General features: G+C 44.5%; 2 protein-coding genes and 1 pseudogene across 3 annotated transcripts in view; all 3 read left to right on the forward strand.

The window, feature by feature from the left end:
• LOC309564445 (uncharacterized protein) overlaps positions 1-22,956 on the forward strand; it is a 382,799-nt gene that overhangs the window by 54,097 nt on the left and 305,746 nt on the right. Inside the window, 1 exon segment of the mRNA XM_082269075.1 lies at positions 17,366-17,540. Coding sequence (XP_082125201.1) covers positions 17,366-17,540 — 175 coding nt within the window.
• Positions 3,358-4,312, forward strand: LOC309563928 (uncharacterized protein; the record flags this gene model as incomplete). Its single annotated transcript, XM_082268560.1, has 5 exons — positions 3,358-3,488; positions 3,575-3,698; positions 3,815-3,912; positions 4,002-4,233; positions 4,296-4,312. The coding sequence occupies exons 1-5, from the start codon at positions 3,366-3,368 to the stop codon at positions 4,310-4,312; spliced, it is 594 nt and encodes a 197-aa protein (XP_082124686.1). The 5' UTR covers positions 3,358-3,365.
• Positions 5,444-12,558, forward strand: LOC309563929 (annotated as a pseudogene). Its single transcript has 2 exons — positions 5,444-6,317; positions 12,236-12,558. The product of its transcript is annotated as an uncharacterized misc_RNA (transcript).

Genomic DNA, 22,956 nt, shown 5'->3' on the forward strand with positions numbered 1-22,956 from the left:
CTATACTGACACACTATACTCACTCAGTATACTCACACTATACTGACACACTATACTGATACTCTACACACAATATACTGACACACTATACTGATACTCTACACACAATATACTGACACACTATACTGACACACTATACTGACCCTACACTGACACTACACTATACTCCCACTATACTGAGGGTGCTACATCCACCGGCCGCCAAACTGAGCCAAGGCCTCACTAACAGATCCTGCTCTCTGGTAGGCAGAGAACAATATAGATTTACCTGCAGCCTCTCTGGTAAGCAGAAAGAGCTGAAAACTATACTCTCTCTCTAGCACCTACCTAGGAGGGTGCTACAGATGTAAAGGGAGTCTTCCTGCGTCATAGGACATGTGTTGTTGTTTGTTGTTATTTTTATATGCGCCTGTTAACTTAATCTGTTTATGAATATAATTTTTGTTTTTTATTCATTAATAAATGGTGTATTATCGTAATGCGTTAGGCTGGTGTGCCCTCTCTTTCTTGTTTTGCAGGGCTTCACATGAAGGGACACCCATAGCGTGTCCGGGATAGCGCTGTACTGACAAGCCGTAAGAGTGGAACGCCTGTTAGACCGTTAGCACCACATTCGAGCACAGGAGATTGTTTCTATAGCATCCCTCTCCCCACTCAGTGAGCCCTCAGTTCTTTTGCTAATAGGTGATGGACCTCTTCTCCTTCCCAGAGAAATCAACACCACTAGTTTCTTAATTTTATTTAATTTTACCCACTTCCATCTCATTGGACATACCTGTATGTCCTTGGGTTGAAGTGGTTCTACTGGGATGATGCCTGCAGCAATATTTTGTTTTTTGGGGTCTTTATTGGTAGTTATTTGGTTGAAGATTTGGTGTCCCTGTGCTCATTTAGAAATCTAGCACTTCCTTCTGCTTGCGGGTGGCCCTTTGGGGTTTTTCTGCATGTGTGCCATATGTGCGACGTGATGCGTCATCTTGTTGGGCCTTGTTTTTTCCTAGTGTGAAGGTGAAGGACCCCATTGGATCCAATTGAACAGGGATCTGAATAGGCTAATGGTATGGTGTTTTTCCAAACATCAGAAAAACCAAAGGTCGGTCTCAAACTCGGTACAGACCATGCCGTCAGCTCATCTCTAAATGCGAGTTGCCACTGAGAGACAGAAATTGCTCACTGCTAGAAACTCTGGAAACCTTCGGAGGAACCCTGGCTGAGAAAGGTTGGACTAGGCAGTACTATATTTCTATCCCCCTTGGTTGGAGTGGAGATGACTCCATCTATAACGATATAGAGTACATACATACACACACAGCACAAGGCCGTTGTTGTAAAATTTTGTCGGACCCGTGAAAAAATCGGACCTCGTCACTTCCGGTGATAGAGCATCACAAAACAGCGGATGGGAGTCGTCCGTGCGCATGCGCAGAAGACATTTTTCGAGGTTTGGCAAAATTATAACAGAGAGCAGACAGCTGATTGAGAGGAGGCGGGGCTGAGGTGCGACGGAGGACGGAGGACACATATGCAGAGCTGGTGGAGGAGGCGGGACGGAGGTGCGGCCGTGTAATATATGCAGGACTTTAGCGACTCCTTATGTTTTATTATCTTTAGCAATTATCAAATTATTTATCCTTAGGATTTCATTACATTTAGTATTTCTTATTTTGTATTATATAAATAGTAAATGTAATGAAATCCTAAGGATAAATAATACGATAATTGCTAAAGATAATAAAACAAGGAGTCGCTAAAGTCCTGCATTTATTACACGGCCGCACCTCCGTCCCGCCTCCTCTCCCGCCTCCTCTATTCAGCTCTGCAGATGACGCGGCGGTGTCTTCCGTCCCACCTCAGCCCCGCCTCCTCTCATTCAGCTGCCCGCTATGTGTTATAAGTTTACCAAACCAAGATAATGTCTTATGCGCATGCGCACTTGAGACTCCTATCACCGGAAGTGACGAGGTCCGATTTTTTCACGGGTCCGGTAAAATTTTAGAACACCGTGTTCTCACTACGAGACGTATCCCAGGGCTGCAGTTCCATTGAGTTCAACAAGGTGGTAATCTCACATCTACCCAGACAGGAAGTCTCTATGGAAGACAGGAAGTGATGTCAGGCAGAGACAGGAAGTGATGTCATCTACAGACCAAAACTTCCATGTGGCATGGAGTAGAGAGGAGATATTGTTGAAAGAGGCAGCAGAGGAGGTAATAAGATCTTATTTTCTATTTACACCCAATAATCCCCCCGTCATGTTCCGTCCTCTTCCTCCATAGTCACTGTGACGTCTTTTACCCTCCAGCAGATGATGATACACACATATATAGTGTGTAAACCTAGATTAACACACATCACTGACAATAAATAGAGAAGACAATGACCATCCTGACCATACATGGCCTACAAAGGGCAATTATTACACTACACAGGCAGCCAATGGGCAATCATCACAATATGCAGCCAACACAATGATGGGGTGCCAGGTCAGGAGTATGGAGCATAGAGCCCCTTACATTGATGGTCAGGAGGAAGAAAACATTCCCCAGCCTGCCATGAAAAATATGTTCCATCATTTGTGTCAGAGGGAGGAAAATACTGAGGGTTCTGAGGGACGTAGAGGAGCTGAGGGGCTGTGAGGAGTAATTGAAAGCTGATGGACCTTAAGGGCCCCTTAATAGGTAGTGGAGAGCCTTGCAGTCAGAGTTCTGGCAATTATCCTGATTAGCTGGCAAAACAAACTAGGAGGTTCCCTTTCCTGGACATCATGATGACCCCACATTGACCTCACAGCCACTGCTTTAGAGAAAAACACGAAGACAGATGAAGGATCGTATTTATCGTTCCTTATCTGTAGATCTAAAACAAATCAAAACCAGTTCAGAAAGCAAACAAACCCATAAGAGAAAAGATAATTGATGATCCAGTAGCTCAACAGGGTCCCAGGACCTTGAAAATGAAATTATATTAAATAGTCCAAACTATATGTGTTGTAATGGGGCCAGTAGTCCTTAAATGTACAACAACCCTCCTATTACCCCCCCCCCCCCCATTATCCTATTGTTATGTGACCAATACCATCCAAATGATTCTTACTTTCATTTACCAAAGCTATCTGTCTACAGGGAGGCCTGTATAGATCAAATGACGGCACAGATTAGGATGGAGGGCTGGAGTCACATGACCGAGAGGATACTAAACCTCACCCTGGAGATCATCTACCTGCTGACTGGAGAGGTGAGGAGGATTCTGGGAGGTCACATGACATCACACTTATGTCTATTAATAAAAGAGAGACCTGACCGGAGAGGTGAGGAGGATTCTATCATGATATTCTTATTGGTTATCCAATACAGAGATTTCCTCCTATGAAGTCAGGTGATCATATGACCATCACAGTGCCTCCATGTGACTCCCTAAAACCTGAGAGACACAACATGCAGAAGATTCTAGAAATCACCAAGAAGATGATGGAGCTGCTGACAGGAGAGGTGAGCGGTGCTGGGAATTCTGGGACATTATCCAGTAACAGACAAGGGATGTGTCTGGATGGTGACTGTATCATTGTGTGTGTCAGGTTCCTATAAGGTGTCAGGATGTCACTGTCTATTTCTCCATGGAGGAGTGGGAGTATATAGAAGGACACAAGGATCTCTACAAGGACGTCATGATGGAGAATCAGCCGCCCCTCACATCACCGGGTAAGAGGAGACTTTATTGTAAAGGAGAGAGCAGTACGGAGGATCCATCTAGATCCCCCATCATCTGATAAACACATAGAAACAATGTATTCAGTCAGTGTGTGTGTTTCCTACAGATGGATCCAGTAATGGGAACCCACCAGAGAGATGTCCCCCTCCTCTGTATTCCCGGGATTCCACACAGGAAGGTCACACCATCCCTCACCATCATCAGGTAGATGAGGAACAATCACTGATAGTATCATTAGGATCTGTACATTATCTGCATTGTTACCATTGATGTCATTTTTATTATATATTCAGAGTGGAAACCTGAGAGATTCTAAAGTTGATGTTAAAGAAGAGATAAAAGAGGAGGATGATGAGTATGGGGCGATGGAGGAATCCATGAATCTAAAAGGACACAAAGATCTGTACCAGGATACCATGGTGGAGACGTCCAGCTACAGAAACCCACCAGAGAGATGTCCCCGTCCTCTCTATTCCGGGGATTTCACACAGGAAGGTCACACCATCCCTCTCTGTTACAAGGTTGGTAGGTCGGAGGACCTAGAACATGGACTTATCATGGAGACAATTTGTGGATTTTATTTACAGTATGTGATAGTAGATGATCTTTTTTTAATTTTTTTTTGGTTTAGGGTGAAGATCTGATAAAAGTTAAGGTTAAAGCAGAAGAAGAGATGTATGTGAGGGATGATCAGCAGTCTATGGATGAGGATGAAATAACGGAAACAATAATAGAGGAGGACACTACTACAGAGATCAGCACAGGTGGGTCATTAACACTAAATACAGACAAAAGACTCTCTAAGGTCCATGAATAAAGAAATGAACTGGTAGGAGATCAGAGGACCCATTTACTACGTACCTTGAGGGGGGAATTGTAAGATCCTCAGAGACAAAGCTGCCAGATGTGGGCGGAGTCCTGGTTTAGGGGAACTAATCTGCTGATGTCTAGTAATAATCTTTTTATTTCTATTTTAGTAGATGGACGGGAGATGAGGAAAACCTCAGAGGATTGTCTCACTTTGTCTCCAGACTGTAAAGTAGAAGATGAGGACATCACACAGTATAGTCCAGGAGAAAACCCGACTACCTCAAATGTCCATCCAACACCACACAGTGTAGATGGACCATCGTATTCCTCTTATCCTGAGGAACCTCAGACTGTGAGGGACAGTGCCGGACCATCATATTCCTCTTATCCTGAGGAACCTCAGACTGTGAGGCACGGTGCGGGACCATCGTATTCCTCTTATCCTGAGGAACCTCAGACTGTGAGTGATGGTGCCGGACCATCATATTCCTCTTATCCTGAGGAACCTCAGACTGTGAGGGACTTTGCCGGACCATCGTATTCCTCTTATCCCGAGAAACCTCAGACTGTGAGGGACTGTGCCGGACCATCATATTACTATTATCCCGAGGAACCTCAGACTGTGAGGGACGGTGCCGGACCATCATATTCCTCTTATCCTGAGGAACCTCAGACTGTGAGGGACAGTGCCGGACCATCATATTCCTCTTATCCTGAGGAACCTCAGACTGTGAGGGACGGTGCCGGACCATCATATTCCTCTTATCCTGAGGAACCTCAGACTGTGAGGGACGGTGCCGGACCATCATATTCCTCTTATCCTGAGGAACCTCAGACTGTGAGGGACAGTGCCGGGCCATCAAATTACTATTATCCTGAGGAACCTCAGACTGTGAGGGACAGTGCCGGACCATCATATTACTATTATCCTGAGGAACCTCAGACTGTGAGGGATGGTGCCGGACCATCGTATTCCTCTTATCCTGAAGAACCTCAGACTGTGAGGGACAGTGTCGTCCTTCCAACAGATAAGAGGTTTTCCTGTACTGAGTGTGGGAAATGTTTCCGTTTTAAATCCAAACTAAATGAGCATAAAAGATCTCACACAGATGAGAAACCATATTCCTGCCCTGAGTGCGGGAAGTGTTTCAGATTTAAATCCAGTCTTTATGAACATAAAAGTTCTCACACAGGTGAGAAGCCACATTCCTGTCCTGAGTGTGGGAAATGTTTCAATTTTAAATCCAGACTTGATGTGCATAAAAGAGCTCACTCAGATGAGAAGCCGTATTCCTGCCCTGAGTGTGGGAAAGTTTGTTTAACAAAGTCCCAACTTTCCACACACCTGAGATACCACAAGGGGGAAAAGCCGCATTCCTGTTCTGAGTGCGGGAAATGTTTTGTACAAAAATCAGAACTTGTCATACATCAGAGGTCTCATACAGGGGAAAAGCCGTATTCCTGCCCTGAGTGCGGGAAATGTTTTGTAAAAAAATCACAGCTTGTCAGCCATCAAAGTTCCCACTCAGGGGAAAAGCTGTAGTCTTGTACTGAGTGCGGTAAGTGTTTTGCAAGGAAGTCCCATCTTTACAGACATCAGAAATGTCACACGGGGGAAAAGCCGCATTTCTGTCCGGAGTGTGGGAAATGTTTTGCAAGGAAGTCCCATCTTTACAGACATCAGAAATGTCACACGGGGGAAAAGCCACATTTCTGTCCGGAGTGCGGGAAATGCTTTTCAAGGAAGTCCCATCTCTACAATCATCAGAGATTGCACACGGGGGAGAAGCCATATTCCTGTCCTGAGTGAGGGAATTGTTTCTCACTGAAGTCCTGTCTTCCTGTACATCAGGGATCCAACACAACCCTGGAGGTGTATTAGTGCCTTGAGTGTGGGAAATGCCTTCTATATGAATGTTGATGGACATGTGGGGAAGAAGCACACCCCGATATACACCTCAGATATACTCCATGGCTGATCTTCATCATGTAAGAAACACTTCATAAGGAGATCACAGATCACCAAAGACACGGATGAAGTGTTGTCCCGTGTTGGCCATTGATAGCAGGAGAAAAATAAAAATGGAGTCCTTACCTTTCATTGGCTGAGTACATTTTGTGGGGGGAACTTTTACAAACACTTATAGGTCTATTTTTTTTAAAAACAGCCAAATAAATGTGACACATTCACTGAGCCGTGATGAATGTTGGTCGTATTTTATTTCATACAATGATTTCCTATCATCTTTGGCTCCATCGTATGGTCATAATGCGGTATTGCACTTTTTTTTTCTTATTTTCAGGAAAAATTCCTCATAATGGCCACTAGATGGAGCTGACGATCATAGAAAACCACTGTGTTAAATAAATTACAGAATTTATCACGCCTCGGCAAATGGTTGTCCCATTCATCCAACTATTTTTTCGTAAATAGACCCCTCTGTTTACTATGTCAGGCATGGTCTCATACCAATAACTGAAGTATCATTCTCATGTACTTATGAATCCAGTAGACATTGAAGGACATACGTTAATTTAACCAACCACATTCAACTAACGATTGATGTAAACAGAAAATACCACATTTTGCCACTAGATGGCACTAAGTATCATAGGGGTGTAGCTCCTAAGTAGTAGTTTCCATTTTAAATCAATGGAAAACATTCAACCAGCAAATAGCCTAATAACATTCATTCTTTGCCCCCGTTCTCACAGAAGGAATGGGCATGCTCTTTCACTGGGGGGGGGGGGTTACTATATACATTTTTTATGAATAGACCCCCCAAATGCCAGGAGACGTTTATATAAAGATGGGAAGTATGTAGCAGCTCAGTAAATTGACCTCCTAGCAATGTTATTACCAGGCTGCAGCTAGGGGGAGCTCTAATGTTTAGCGTTTGCTCACAGGAGAGTGATTCCATCTAGCTCATATTATCCCTTTCACTGCCCAAGCTGTTTTTGCCTTAACAAAATGTTAGGCCTGAAGATTAGTTAAAACCCCCAAAACATAGGCCCTGGAGAACAAAATGGGGGTAGTTAGAATTTTTAATTTCAGATGATTTTTAGCTCATTGGATTATCAACGGCAAATATCAGCAAGAAATACACTAAAGTTAATCTTAGCGCACACAAACAAAATATATTTCCCAATTTTTCAGGTAAAATATAAAACACGAGGTTGTGCCGAGTAAATAGATACCGAACAGGCCAAGCTTTAATATTGTGTGTGCCGGTGCCATGTAGACGAACTTCAGTACCCAAATATTGCCCATAGGTGGCGCTTCAAAAGCCTTTGCAGGTCATTAGTTTAGGGATAATCGTAAATTTATACACCATGGGTTAGAGAAACAATCCTTTCAGGTGTTTGGACGCAAGCTTTGGAGGACCCCCCCCCCCCCAGGGCATTCCCCCTATAAAACAACAAAGAGAGGACGCACCTGCCTAGGGCATTATTGCAATACACCATTTATTCGTACGTACAACAACGGATGTCCTAATGATGCGGGAAGACCCTTTTTATCTTCAATGTGGTTTACGCGTTTCATCTTATCTTCAAAGCCAAAACCAACAACATCTGAAGCCTAAATGATATAGCATACTAGTAAACATAGGCCCCTCCCACACTACAGGGGTGGGGTCACAAAGCAAAAAGTTACATTCTTTAATTCATCAGACACATTCATATTCAAATCTATACATACGTGTAAACGTTACATATGTTCCATGTCAGGTCTCTCCTCTGGGCAGAAGCAGGCCAGTTATTTTAGTGTCCCGAATACGCATAGATCGCCAGCATTTGCAAGCCGCACTTCCAGTTTCTTGGCTCAGCATGCGTTCCAATGAATAGAACACACGGCCATCTTGGATTTCCATGGGACCAATAAATAAGGCAAGTGGGGAGTGAAGAATTAAATTTGGAGTGTGAGCTTTAGACCGAACTACTTCTTTTAGAAGCACCGATTTGGTAGGTGGTGGGTTCCCATACGGCGATCTGTGGATATTAGGGAGAGACAAGCATGTGACCCCCCAAACCATACCAGGCTACATGCCCTCAACAGGGATGGACAAGCATGTGCCCCCCCTCAAACCATAGCAGGCCACATGCCCTCAACAGGGAGGGACAAGCATGTGCCTCCCCAAACAATAGTAGGCCACATGCCCTCAAAAGGGAGGGACAAGCAGGTAAGCCCCCAAACTATACCAGGCCGCATGCCCTCAACAGGATGGGACAAGCATGTGACCCCCCGAACCATACCAGGCTACATGCCCTCAACAGGGAGGGACAAGCATGTCCCCCCAAACCATACAAGGCCACATGCCCTCAACGGGGGGGGGGGGGGACAAGCATGTGTCCCCCCCCAAACCTTAGCAGGCCATATGCCCTCAACAGATAGGGGCAAGCATTTGCACCCCCAAACCATAGAAGGCCACATGCCCTAAACAGGGAGGGACAAGCATGTGCCGCCCCCCCCCAAACCATAGCAGGCCACATACCCTCAACAGGGAGGGACAAGCATGCGACGAGGGCCTCATCCTCACAAGACTAGCAGGTTGATGTTGGGGTCTGCGAGCCAGGGGCTTATCGGAATCTTAAAGCCCCCTTTAATAATAAGAGGACCCATCTTTAAAAAAAAAAAAAAAAGTTCTAACCTAGAGATAAAGACACCCAAAGTCCTTCATTAAGAAAAATAAAAATTCCCCAAAAATGTCCCTCATTGTAAATTGTGTCAATCACGTTGCCAGCCACACACCCACTTGCCAAAACAAAAACTGATAACTAAGCACACACGGTGTATCCTGATGGTACGCGTAGCCAAATTATATCTCCACATGCTATCCTTAGCAATATAGGGTAAGGGGTGGGGGTAGTGGTGACATCATTGGCCAAATATGTTTGGTCAATGTCATTCCCCAAAAATGGCCAGTGGCCATATTTAGGCAGTGATATTACTGGCATCCCCGACTCTTTGCTTAAAAGGTGTGGAGATTCTCTCTGAGGTCAGTAATATCTAAAGACACTGTGGGTGCTTCCTTGGGAACCAGTGACAGTGGGATGCTGGCATATAGAGAAGCCGCTTCTATATATGATTTTCAGCTCCCATCGAACAGGGGTCCAAACAGAATAACGTTCTGGCGTTCATCCAAACATCTGAACAGCCACAGCTCGGTCCAAAAACTAGTTTCAGACCAAGCCGCCAGCTCATACCCCAATGCCAATTGCTACTGAGAAAGAGAAATTGTTCATTGCTCGAAACCCTAGGAACCTTTGGAGGAACCCTGGCTCAGAAAGGCTGGACTAAGCAGTAATATATTTCTATCACCCTTGGTGGGAGTGGAGATGACCCCCATGTATAAGGATATACAGTACATACACATAGCACAAGGCCGTGTTCACACTATGAGGCGTTTCTCCGGGCTGCAGTTCCTCTGAGCTCCACAAGGTGGTGATCTCACTTCTTCCCAGACAGGAAATCTCTATGGAAGACAGGAAGTGATGTCAGGTATAAATAGGAAGTTCGGGTGAGAGGTGAGTCGGGAGGAAGTAGATAGGAGACATTGCTGGAACTGGCAGAAGGTGAGGTAATTAGATATTATTTTATATTTACACCCAGTAACCCCCCGGTCATGTCCGTCCTCTTCCTCCATAGTCACTGTGACCTCTTTTATCTCCAGCAGATGATGATACACACATATATAGTGTGGAAGCCTAGCTTAACCCCTTCATAGTCAGAACATTTCCCCCACTTACGTTGCCGGTGTAACGTTAAAAAACCATACCCCGTGGAGAAACCATACCCTCGTCACTTCCGGGCTGAAACAGCTGAGCAGCGCAGCAGTGCGCATGCTCAGAGCCCCGGATACGTGATTGAACATTAAAGAATTAGACAAGTGCGCATGCTCGGTGGGCATGAAATTCTCACGGCACTGTGTCTAATGTAAAACTTGCGGCGCTTACATTAAAACAGCTCATCTGAAACGTAAATCATCTCCGCTCTTCGCCCTGTCACTGCCCTCATCTCCGGTAATAAATATAAAAGCGGCGGCGGGTGTATGAGATGTAAATGTGACGGCGATCGCGGCTCCGTGATCCGCTTTTATATTTATTACCGGAGATGAGGGCAGTGACAGGGCGAAGAGCGGAGATGATTTACGTTTCAGAGGAGCTGTTTTAATGTAAGCGCCGCATGTTTAACTACCGTGAGAAATCCATACCCTCCGTAGCGGAACCGGAAGTGACGAGGGTATGGTTTTCTCACGGGTATGGATTTTTCACGGAACAACGGAACATTTTCCTCATTTCGGAGATATATTCTAGTAATATGGTCCTCTAAACCTGGGATTCCCAAACTACGGCCCTGCAGCTGTTGCAGAACTACACGTCCCATGAGACATTGTAAAACTCTGACATTCGTATACATGACTAGGCATGATGGGAGTATGGAGCATAGAGCCAATTACATTGCTGGTCAGGAGGAAGAAAACATTCCCTGGCCTGCCATGAAGATTATATTCTATCTTTGGTGTCAGAGGGAGGAAAATACTGAGGGTTCTGAGGGAACTAGAGAAGCTGAAGGGTCTGTGAGGAATAATGGACTTTATGACCCCTTAGTGGGTAATGGGGAGCCTTGCAGTCAGAGTTCTGGCAATTATCCTGATTTAGCTAATCAAAACGAGGAGGTTCTTCTTCCTGGGCATCATGATCAGGGATAGGCACGGGCAAAGGCTGTGGTGGACATTTTCCAAAGTACAGACCTTAGTGAAGGACACCAAAGGCACATTTCATAATAAAACCACCAAAAAACACTATTCTCTACTAGGGTTAAGGCCCTTCTCTAAAGGTGGACCTATGGGAACCCTGGCCTGCTCTAAAGGGGGATCTATGGGGACCCTGGCCTGCTCTAAAGGGGGATCTATGGGGACCCTGCTCTGAAGTCCCCAAAGATCCCATTTAGAGCAGGCCAGGGTCCCCATAAATCCCTCCTTAGAGCAGGATTTCCCATAGATCTCCCTTAGAGCAGGATTCCCCATAGATCCCGTTTTAGAGAAGGGTCCCCATAGATACCCCTTTAGAGCAGAGTCCCCATAGTTGCCCCATTAGAGCAGGGTGCCCATAGATGCCCCTTTAGAGAAGGGTCCCTATAGAATCTATGGGGACCCTTATCTAAAGGGGATCTATGGGGACCCTTGTCTGCTCTAAAGGGAATCTATGGGGAACCCTGCTCTAAAAGGGATCTATGGGGACCCTGGCCTAGCCTGCTCTAAAGGAGGATCTATGGGGACCCTGCTCTAAAGGGGGATCTATGGGGACCCTGCTCTAAAGGGGGATCTATGCCATAGATCCCCCTTTAAAACAGGGTCCCCATAGATCCTGCTATAGAGCAGGCTAAAGTCCCCATAGATCCCCTTTAGAGAAGGGTCCCCATAGAACCCCCTTTAGAGAAGTGTCCGACCCTGCTCTAAAGGGGGTTCTATGAGGCCCCTTCTCTAAAGTGGATCTATGGGGACCTTGGCCTGCTCTAAAGGGGGATCTTTGGCATAAATCCCCTTTTAGAGCAGGGTCCCCATAGACCCCCCCCTTTAGAACAGGCCAGGGTCCCACTCCCATTATAGATCCCCTTAAAGCAGGGCAGGCCAGGGCAGGTCCCTTCCTCCCCCATAGAATCCTCTTAATAAATCACTTGACTTTAATACAGTTCTTATTACTTTTCCTACCTTAGGCTGCCACTGTCTCGAGTCCTCCAGCCTCTCCAGTCCATTCCCCAGTACAGAATCCAGTCCCCCTGCTTTAGGAAGAATATATTCTGAATCCCAGTGTTCTCCCGCGCTGCACACAGTGCACAGAGAGACTCTCACAGACAGTCCCTCCCTCAGCCAGGGCCCAGACAGAGAGATCACTCCGCAGCCGCGCAGGCAACAGGTGTCTCTCGCCAGCACCAATCGGCAGGACTCGGAAAAGGCCGAGCCGAGGGAGACCAGAGGCGGCGAGGCCCCCGCCCCCGAGCCATCGCATCGGGTCGGGGATTGGACTTGTGACTCCTGACGTGAGTCTCCAAAAGTCAGAGGCAGTGCGGCGGACTCACCAAGGACCGCTCACGGACACCAGTGTCCGTGAGCGGACACCTTGCCGACCCCTGATCATGATGACCCTACATTGACCTCACAGCACTGCCTCAGAGCAAAACATGAAGACAGAAGAAGGATCGTATTTTCCATTCCTTATCTGCAGATCTAAAAACGAATCAAAACCCCCGTCACATCCACATCCCATTATTGTCAGACCAATACCATCCAAATATATATATTTTTTTCTTATATAATTTTTTTTCATTTTCACTTTATACATATTACACACATTATTCATAAAACCGAAAAAGCTTCTTACTTACAAATATAACAAATACTATTCCCACCACCACCTCCCTTTCCCTCAGTCCCATCTTTAATTCTTCTCCACTCTGTACCCTTCCCGTTCCTCCCTCTGTTCCCATTTTACACACCCACTAATTCAGCCAACCTCTTTTTTACTTTAAACTCTTTCCAGATTTTCAGAAATGTTCCTATTTTATTTTCTCCCAGATAATACAGTTCTTCTAAGTTATAGATGTTTTCTACCTTTCTAACCCAGTCCCTTTCCTTTGGGCTTCCTGGTATCTGCCAGAACTTTGGGATTAAGTATTTTGCAGCATTTATTAGGTGGGGTATCACCGTCATTTTATATTGCTTTTTTTTGAGTTTAGTACTATGAAATAAGAAGGTTTCAGGGATTTTGGGAATACTGATTCCCGTAATTTCCTGGATCAATTGTATTACATCCTCCCAGAATTTCTGTATGATTGTGACAAACTCTGCCCGGCCAAAAAATAAGTTGCCACTTAAAAAAAAGGTCACACACTCTAATATTTTGTTGGCTTTGATTACGGCACGCATTCGCTGTGACATTGTTTCGATAAGCTTCTCCAATGTCACAAGATTTATTTCCGTCCAGTGTTGCATTCATTTTTCACCAAGATCTTGTATTGGTGATGGGAGAGTCGGACCACTGAGCAAAGCCTTCTCCAGCACATCCCAAAGATTCTCAATGGGGTTAAGTTCTGGATTCTGTGGTGGCCAATCCATGTGTGAACCTGAACCACTCTTTCACAATTTAAGCCCCGATGAATCCTGGCATTGTCATCTTGGAATATGCCCCTGCCATCAGGGAAGAAAAAAAAGGTCACACACTCTAAAATTTCCTTGGCTTTGATTATGTCACACATTCGCTGTGGAATTGTTTCGATAAGCTTCTTCAATGTCACAAGATTAATTTTCGACCATGGCGAGGCCTGTTCTGAGTGGAACCTGTCCATGTATGGTCTTGGCCACCGTGCTGCAGCTCAGTTTCAGGGTATTGCCAATCGTCTTATAGCTTAGGTCACCTTTTATGTAGAGCAACTATTCTTTTTTTTTTTTTTCAGATACTCAGAGAGTTCTTTGCCATGAGGTTCCATGTTGAACTTCCAGTGATCAGTATGAGAGAGTGAGAGCGATAACACCAAATTTAACACACCTGCTCCCCATTCACACCTGAGACCTTGTAACACTAACGAGTCACTTTGCGAATCGTATCGCTACACCTTTCTCCCTTCCCGTTGTTGAATCTGTATAATACCAAACTGGATATTTTTTTTAATATAATTCGATTTTTGAGTCATGATGTGATAAATGAGTTTCTCGTAAAAATACTATTCCTGCCATCTAATACTGAATTGCTTTAAGGATCTTGTGTCTTTTAGCCGGGGAGTTTAAACCCTTCACATTATACGTTAGAAGTTTAATTTTATTCATATTGAGTTTCTGTTCCACTTTTTTCCCTTTTCTCTCTGTCTCCACATCATAGCTTCTCTCTCAAAGGCTTGTCCCGTGAGGAATTGAGTAACATAGAAGAAGAGAGAAAAGGGACCTCTCAGGAAAAAAAAAAAGAGTACAATACTGTTGCCTTTGAGGAGGCGCCCCCCCCCCCATCCCCCCTTCCTCCACCTCTTGCCCCCTCCCTCCCCACCCCCTACACCCCTTACCCACTTCCCCTGCTCCCAGAGAAATTTTGGTCATTTTCTGGCCTTAGAATCTGCGGGGAATCATCCTTTCGCCGTTGATTCCACAATCCTGGGGTTTGACTCCCATCCAAATAATAATTCCTACTTTAATTTCCAAAAGTTATCCGTCTACAAGGAGACCAGTATAGATGAAATGATGGCACCAATGAAGATGGAGGAGGACCGGAGTCACATGACTGAGAAGATCCTAAACCTCACCCTGGAGATCATCTACCTTCTGACCGGAGAGGTGAGGAGGATTCTGGGAGGTCACATGACATCACTCTTATCTCTGTTCTTAAAACACAGACCTGACCGGAGAGGTGAGGAGGATTCTGGGAGGTCACATGACATCACACTTATCTCTATTAATAAAACACAGACCTGACCGGAGAGGTGAGGAGGATTCTGGGAGGTCACGTGACATCACTCTTATCTCTATTAATAAAACACAGACCTGACCGGAGAGGTGAGGAGGATTCTGGGAGGTCACGTGACATCACTCTTATCTCTATTAATAAAACACAGACCTGACCGGAGAGGTGAGGAGGATTCTGGGAGTTCACATGACATCACTCTTACCTCTATTAATAAAACACAGACCTGACCGGAGAGGTGAGGAGGATTCTGGGAATCTAACATGATATTCCTATTGGTTCTCCAATACAGAGATTTCCTCTTCTGAAGTCAGGTGATCATATGACCATCACAGTGCCTCCATGTGACTCCCTAAAACCTGAGAGACACAACATGGAGAAGATTCTAGAAGTCACCAAGAAGATGATGGAGCTGCTGACAGGAGAGGTGAGCGGTGCTGGGAATTCTGGGACATTATCCAGTAACAGACAAGGGATGTGTCTGGATGGTGACTGTATCATTGTGTGTGTCAGGTTCCTATAAGGTGTCAGGATGTCACTGTCTATTTCTCCATGGAGGAGTGGGAGTATTTAGAAGAACACAAGGATCTCTACAAGGACGTCATGATGGAGAATCAGCCGCCCCTCACATCACTGGGTAAGAGGAGACTTTATTGTAAAGGAGAGAGCAGTACGGAGGATCCACCTAGATCCCCCATCATCTGATAAACACATAGAAACAATGTATTCAGTCATAACTTCTAGAAAATTACATAGAACCCCAAACATTATATATTTTTTAAGCTGAGGCCATAGAAAAAAAATGGTGGGTGTTGTCATTTTTTATTTCACACGGTATTTGCGGAGTGGTTTTTCAAACACAAATGTTTTGGAAAAAAATACACTTTATTGAATTTTAATGCACACAAACACAATGATAATAATGTGATAACATCCTCCAACTTTGGAACCTTAAACAGAAAGTGATAATGAGGGAGGAGTCAGTAACCCAATGATGGTGGTCTTCAGGATCAGTCCAGTCTTCATCTTGGTTGTTCTCCCCCCATCCTCACTCTCTGACCTCTGGTGGGGCTCTGGTGTTATTCATGACTAAATCATGGACTAAATAAGGAAGCGCGGGACTTCTTGTGTTGGGAAGATGGCAATGAGTGACAGAGGGGGAGGGGACACTTGTCCTATAATCCCCCCATCACTGTCACTCCTATAAAAGACAGTTCTCGTTGTTTCCTCACTCTCTGACTAAGGTCCATGAATAAAGAAATGAACTGGTAGGAGATCAGAGGACCCATTTACTAGTTACCTTGAGGGGGGAATTGTAAGATCCTCAGAGATAAAACTGCCCGATGTGGGTGGAGTCCTGGTTTAGGGGAACCAATCTGCTGATGTCTAGTAATAATCTTTGTGTTTCTATTTTAGTAGATGGACGGGAGATGAGGAAAACCTCAGAGGATTGTCTCACTTTGTCTCCAGACTGTAAAGTAGAAGATGAGGACATCACACAGTATAGTCCAGGAGAAAACCCGGCTACCTCAAATGTCCATCCGGCACCACACAGTGTAGATGGACCATCGTATTCCTCTTATCCTAAGGAACCTCAGACTGTGAGGGACGGTGCCGGACCATCGTATTCCTGTTATCCTGAGGAACCTTGGACTGTGAGGGACAGTGCTGGACCATCGTATTCCTCTTATCCTGAGGAACCTCGGACTGTGAGGGACGGTGCCGGACCATCGTATTCCTCTTATCCTGAGGAACCTCAGACTGTGAGGGACAGTACCAGACCATCGTATTCCTCTTATCCTGAGGAACCTCAGACTGTGAGGGACAGTACCAGACCATCGTATTCCTCTTATCCTGAGGAACCTCAGACTGTGAGGGACAGTACCAGACCATCGTATTCCTCTTATCCTGAGGAACCTCAGACTGTGAGGGACAGTACCAGACCATCGTATTCCTCTTATCCTGAGGAACCTCAGACTGTGAGGGACAGTGCCGGACCATCGTATTCCTCTTATCCTGAGGAACCTCAGACTGTGAGGGACAGTGCTGGACCATCGTATTCCTCTTATCCTGAGGAACCTCAGACTGTGAGGGACAGTACCAGACCATCGTATTCCTCTTATCCTGAGGAACCTCAGACTGTGAGGGACAGTGCTGTCCTTCCAACAGACAAGATGTTTTCCTGTACAGAGTGCGGGAAGAGTTTAAATTCTAAATCCAGTCTTTATGTGCATAAAAGATCTCACACAGGTGAGAAGCCGTATTCCTGTTCTGAGTGTGGGAAATGTTTTTCAGTAAGGTGGCTTTTTGAAACACATCAGAGATCGCACACGGGGGAGAAGCCGCATTTCTGTGTTGAGTGCGGGAAATGTTTTTCAGACAAGTCCAATCATAAAAGACATCAGAGATCTCACACAGGAGAGAAGCCATTTTCCTGTCCTGAGTGCGGGAAATGTTTTTCACAGAAAGCCCATCTTTATAGACATCAGAAATTTCACACCGGGGAGAAGCCATTTTCCTGTCCTGAGTGCGGGAAATGTTTTACAAGAAAGTCCAATCTTTACTCTCATCAGAGAGTGCACACGGGGGAGAAGCCACTTTCCTGTCCTGAGTGAGGGAATTGTTCCTCACTGAAGTTCTGTCTTCCTGTACATCAGGGGTCCCACACAACCCTGGAGGTGTATTAGTGCCTTGAGTGCGGGAAATGTCTTCTATATGAATGTTGGTGGACATGTGGGGAAGACGCACACCCTGATATACACCTCAGATATACTCCATGGCTGATCTTCATCATGTAAGAAACACTTCATAAGGAGATCAGAGATCACCAAAGACATGGATGAAGTGTTGTCCCGTGTTGGCCATTGATAGCAGGAGAAAAATAAAAATGGAGTCCTTACCTTTCATTGGCTGAGTACATTCTGTGGAGGGAACTTTTACAAACACGTACAGGTCTATTGTTTAAAAAACAGACAAATACATGTGACACATTCACTGAGTCGTGATGAATGAGAGTACATTTTGTGGTGGAAGATTTTCCAACATTTAGAAATCTGTTTCTAAAAAAAATGGAATAAATACGAATATAAAAAATGTGGCTTTATTTTATTTCTTAATTTTTTTTGATGATTTCCTATGATCATTGGCTCCATCTAGTGATCATAATGCTGTGTTGCACTATTTTTACTAATGGAGGTTCAGTATTTCAGGAAAAAAATACCACATTATAGCCACTAGATGGCGCTGAGGATCAAAGGAAATCACTGTGCTCATTAAAAAATAAAAATGGAATCCCTACCTTTTTATTGGTAAGGTACATTTCGTGTTGGGAAACTTTCACAAACACTTACAGGTCTATTTTTTTGGGGATTTGTGATTGGTTTATTCTCGGATATTTTTTTTTTTTTTCTACATTTTAAATTTTTATTGGACTTTTAATTTCACAATTTGAACTATAACATTTACAGTTATTTGTTACTGCTGTCTCATTGCTTGGTACATGTAACAACAGTTAGGAAAATGAAGAAAAATACAGGAGTACAAGGTAACAATTAAAGGAGAAAAAAAAAAAAAAAAATATATATATATATATATATATATATATTTACAGGTCTGTTTTTTTTTTTTTTAATTAATAGAAGTTAAACAAATTTCACACGCATTCACTGAGCCGTGATGAATGTTGGTCGTGTTTTTATTTCATACAATGATTTCCTATCATTGGCTCCATCCAGTGGTCATAATTGGGTATTGCACTATTTTTTTTCTGATAAAGGTATTTCAGGAATAATTCCTCAATGTGGCCACTAGATGGAGCTGACGATCATAGGAAATCACTATATTTATTAAATTACAGCCAGACTTTATTACGGCTCGGCAAATGGTTGTCCCATTCGTTCAACTAATTTTTCATAAATAGACCCCCCTCTGTTTACTATGTCAGGCATGGTCTCATACAAATAACTGAAGTATCTTTCTCATTGTACTTATGAGTCCAGTAGACATTGAAGGACATATGTTAATTCAACCAACAACATTCAACTAACCATTGATTTAAACAGAAAATATCACATTTGGCCACTAGATGGCACTAAGTACCATAGGGGTGTAGCTCCATTTAGTGGCCAAAAGTGGTATTTTCCTTTTTAAATCAGTAGAAAACATTCGACCAGCAAATTGCCTAATAACATTCACTCTTTGCCCCCGTTCACACAGAAGGAATGGACATTCTCTTTCACTGGGGGGAAATTGCTCTGCAGATTTTTTTATGAATAGACCCCCAAATCCCAGGAGACATTTATATAAAGATGGGAAGTATCTAGCATCCCAATGAATAGACCTCCGAGCAATGTTATTACCAGGCTGCAGCTAGGGGGAGCTCTAATGTTAAGAGTGCGATCACAGGAGAGTGTTTCCATCTAGCTCACATTATCCCTTTTCACTGCCAGAGCTGTTTATGAGTTATTTTTTGCACACGTTAACATTTTCGGCCTGAAGATTAGTTAAACCCCCCCCAAAGATATATTTCCTGCCAGCTGAGGCCCTGGAGAACAAAATGGAGGTAGTTCCAATTTTTCATGTCTGATGATATATGATATTAGCTCAAGGGTTTATCAATGGTAAACATCAGCAAAAAATAAAATAAAGTTAATTTCTAAGGCACACAAACGCAATATATTAATAAACCATAGTATACATTTTATTTATTAGTATACATTTATTCATATTTAAACACTTTGTAAATCACAGGAGAACATTCCCTCTGCCGGAGGTAACTTTCAACACTCAGACTCACAGGATTTTCTTTGAATTCTTTACTTGAACATCTCACCGTCCTCTAACACCAATACAGAAGAAGTGTATCTGGATGAAAGCAACCTGAGTAAAACCTTGGCTGTCGTACCCAGATCCTACTCTGGCACCTCCCACACTCAGTGAGTCCGCAGTTGATGGACCTTTTCCTCTTCACGCAGAAATCAACTTCACAAATTTCTTATTTTCAATTTTCGTTGAATATTTTAAGGAACATCTCACAGTCTTCTAACACCTATACAGAAGAAGTCTATCTGGATGAAAGCAACCTAGGTTAAACCTTGGGTGTCGTACCCAGACCCTACTGTGTGAAGATGGTCTGTGATGATGCTTCAAGCGCTCATATTGGCACTCACTAAGGCGCAGGGTGTTATACAGGTCCAGGGTGGTAGTCCCTCACTATGGAACACAGTCCCTGAAGAGGTTTGCCCAACATGAAGGAGGAAGTGTGGACTTTAATTACAGACCACCATCATGGATAGGTAAGACAAAGTCACCCTGTACCTTTGTCTGTTACTGTATAAATGGGGATATCCTAATGCCTCGTACACACGCAACGATTATCGGCCGTCTTTTGTCCAGAGTTGTGTTTTGTTGGTTGGAATGTGCCGAGACTGCACACGAATTTTCTCGGCCAACAAAAATCAACTTGAGAAGTGATGTCATGTGCTGGTTTACTTTCCGTGTGTTTTTTCTTCTCTGAGCATGCCCAGTCTTGCTCATCAGATTTTTGTCTGCCGAAATCTGTACTGACTGACGTTAAATTGGCCGTTGTGTTGACGGCCAACAAAAATGTTATAGCCTGCACACCAGATTTTATTCGGCCGAAAAGTTGGAGTCGGTTGTCGAAAGCATCATACTACCAAGCCGAAAATCGGCCGATCGGACGTTGGCCCGAAAATTCACGGCCAACTATCGACGCGTGTGTACGGGGCATTAGAATGTATTCCCTTTTCAAATTCGGTGCTAAAATTCAACCACTCAGAACTCAGTCTCAGGTGGATTGTCAGGTGTTACATTACACCACTGGTCACACTTTAATGCCACTTCCAATTAAAGCCCATATAAGAAACTCCGGCACTACCTTTCACCATTTCGGCACTAGGATTCATTGCAGGATGGTCTACATCTTCGTTAATGCATACTTCCTCCAGACACGCTTACCCCTCTCCTGCACCCTACTGCATGAGTACCCCACAAGGGAATACCCTCACTTGTAGCTATAGTGGAGACCAGGAGAAAGGGAGCCAATTCTAAATCACAGGAGAACATTCAGCCTGCCGAAGGTCATTTCAACATTCAGAGTGATAATGTGTCCATTGAACCGGACCAGGACCACCAATGTCCATACCAGACCCTCAATCCAAACATCAAGGGGGAAAAACATACCCCCCCCACCCCGAACCATAGCAGTAGAAATACCTATATATATGATTTTTGGATCCCATTGAACAGGGGTCTGAAACGGCTAACGTTCTGTCGTTCATCCAAACATCCGAACAGCCAAAGTTCAGACCAAGCCCTCAGCTCATCCCTAGATATGAGCTGCTACTGAGAAACAGAAATTGTTCATTACCCAAAACCCTAGAAACCTTTGGAGGAACCCTGGCTGAGAAAGGCTGGACTAGGCAGTATTATAATACTATACTCCTTGGTGGGAGTGGAGATGACCCCATCTACAAGGCCGTGTTCACACAACTAGACATTTCTCAAGGCTGCTGTTTCTCTGAACTCCACTCCACTTCTACCTGGACAGGAAGTCTCTATGGAAGACAAGAAGTGATGCCAGGTACAGACTGAATATTCCATGTGCCACAAAGTAGAGAGGAACTGGCAGCAGAGGACAAGGCCGTGTTCATACTACGAGACGAGACGTTTCTCGGGGCTGTGGTTCCTCTGAGCTCCACATGGTGGTGTTCTCACTTCTACCCAGATAAGAAGATATGTCAGGCACAGCCGGGAAGTGATGTCAGGTATAAATAAGAAGTTCCAGGTCAGAGCTGAGTCTAGAGGAAGTAGAGAGGAGACATTGCTGGAAGTGGCAGCAGTGGAGGTAATAAGATCTTATTTTCTATTTACACCCCCCCCGTCATGTTCCATCCTCATCCTCTATAGTCACTGTGGCGTCTTTTATTTATTAATATAAAGGATTTATTATTATACAAGATTTATATAGTGCCAACAGTTTGCTCAGCGCTTTACAAAAATCAAGGCAGACAGTACAGTTACAATACAATTTGGTACAAGATGAATCAGAGGGACCTGCTCGTTAGAGCTCACAATCTAGGAGGAAGGGTCAAGTGATACAAAAGGTAATAACTGTGGGGGATGAATTGATGGAGAAAGTAAAAACACTGTGTATTTGTTAGAAGCAGGATAGGCTTCTTTCAAGAGAAGGGTTTTCAGGGATTGTCTAAAGATGGCTAGTTTAGGATGGGAAGGCTCGGGAGAATTCCCAGAGGCGGGCATGGGAGGGGGTGACAAGGGAGCTAGAGAGCGCGAGGGTTTGGGTGGACCAAAGAGAACGGTTTGGTTGATATTTTCGAGGCAAGGTTAACCACTTGCTGACCGCCGCACGACTATCTACGTCGGCGGTCAGCCCCTCACAGGCAAACTAACGTAGGGCTACGTTGCTTGCTTGTGAGGGTCTAGGGAGCGAGCGCGCGCCGCCGGAGGTGCGCTCCCGCTCGGTCACGGACCCCCCCCGCGCGTGTGACCAGCGGACCCGATGGGGGAGAGGGAGAATGTCAGGCAGCTTGTGTAAACAAGCGACCTGTCATTCTCCTCGCTGTAAAGACACTGATCACATGGATCTACTATGTAGATCCGTTGATCAGTGTCCTTACAGCTGAAGCCACAGCCAATCACAGTAGAAAGCACGCCCCTAGGGACACACACAGCCCCTCCCTCCCAAATAAAGTTAACCCCTTCACTACCAGTGTATTTTTACAGTAACAGTGCATATATATAGCACTGATTACTGTAGAAATGTCACTGGTAACCCCAAAAGTGTCAGAAATGTCAGTCAAGGGTCCGATCTGTCCGCCGCAATGTCGCAGTACCGCAAAAAATCGCAGATCGCCGCCATTACGCGTTAAAAAAAAAAACAACAAAAATGACAAAAATCTTTCCCTTTGTTAGTAAACGCGATAACTTTTGCGCAAACCAATCAAAATA

Source organism: Pelophylax lessonae (genome assembly GCF_965119305.1).
Source record: "Pelophylax lessonae genome assembly, chromosome: 9".
NCBI lineage: Eukaryota > Metazoa > Chordata > Amphibia > Anura > Ranidae > Pelophylax > Pelophylax lessonae.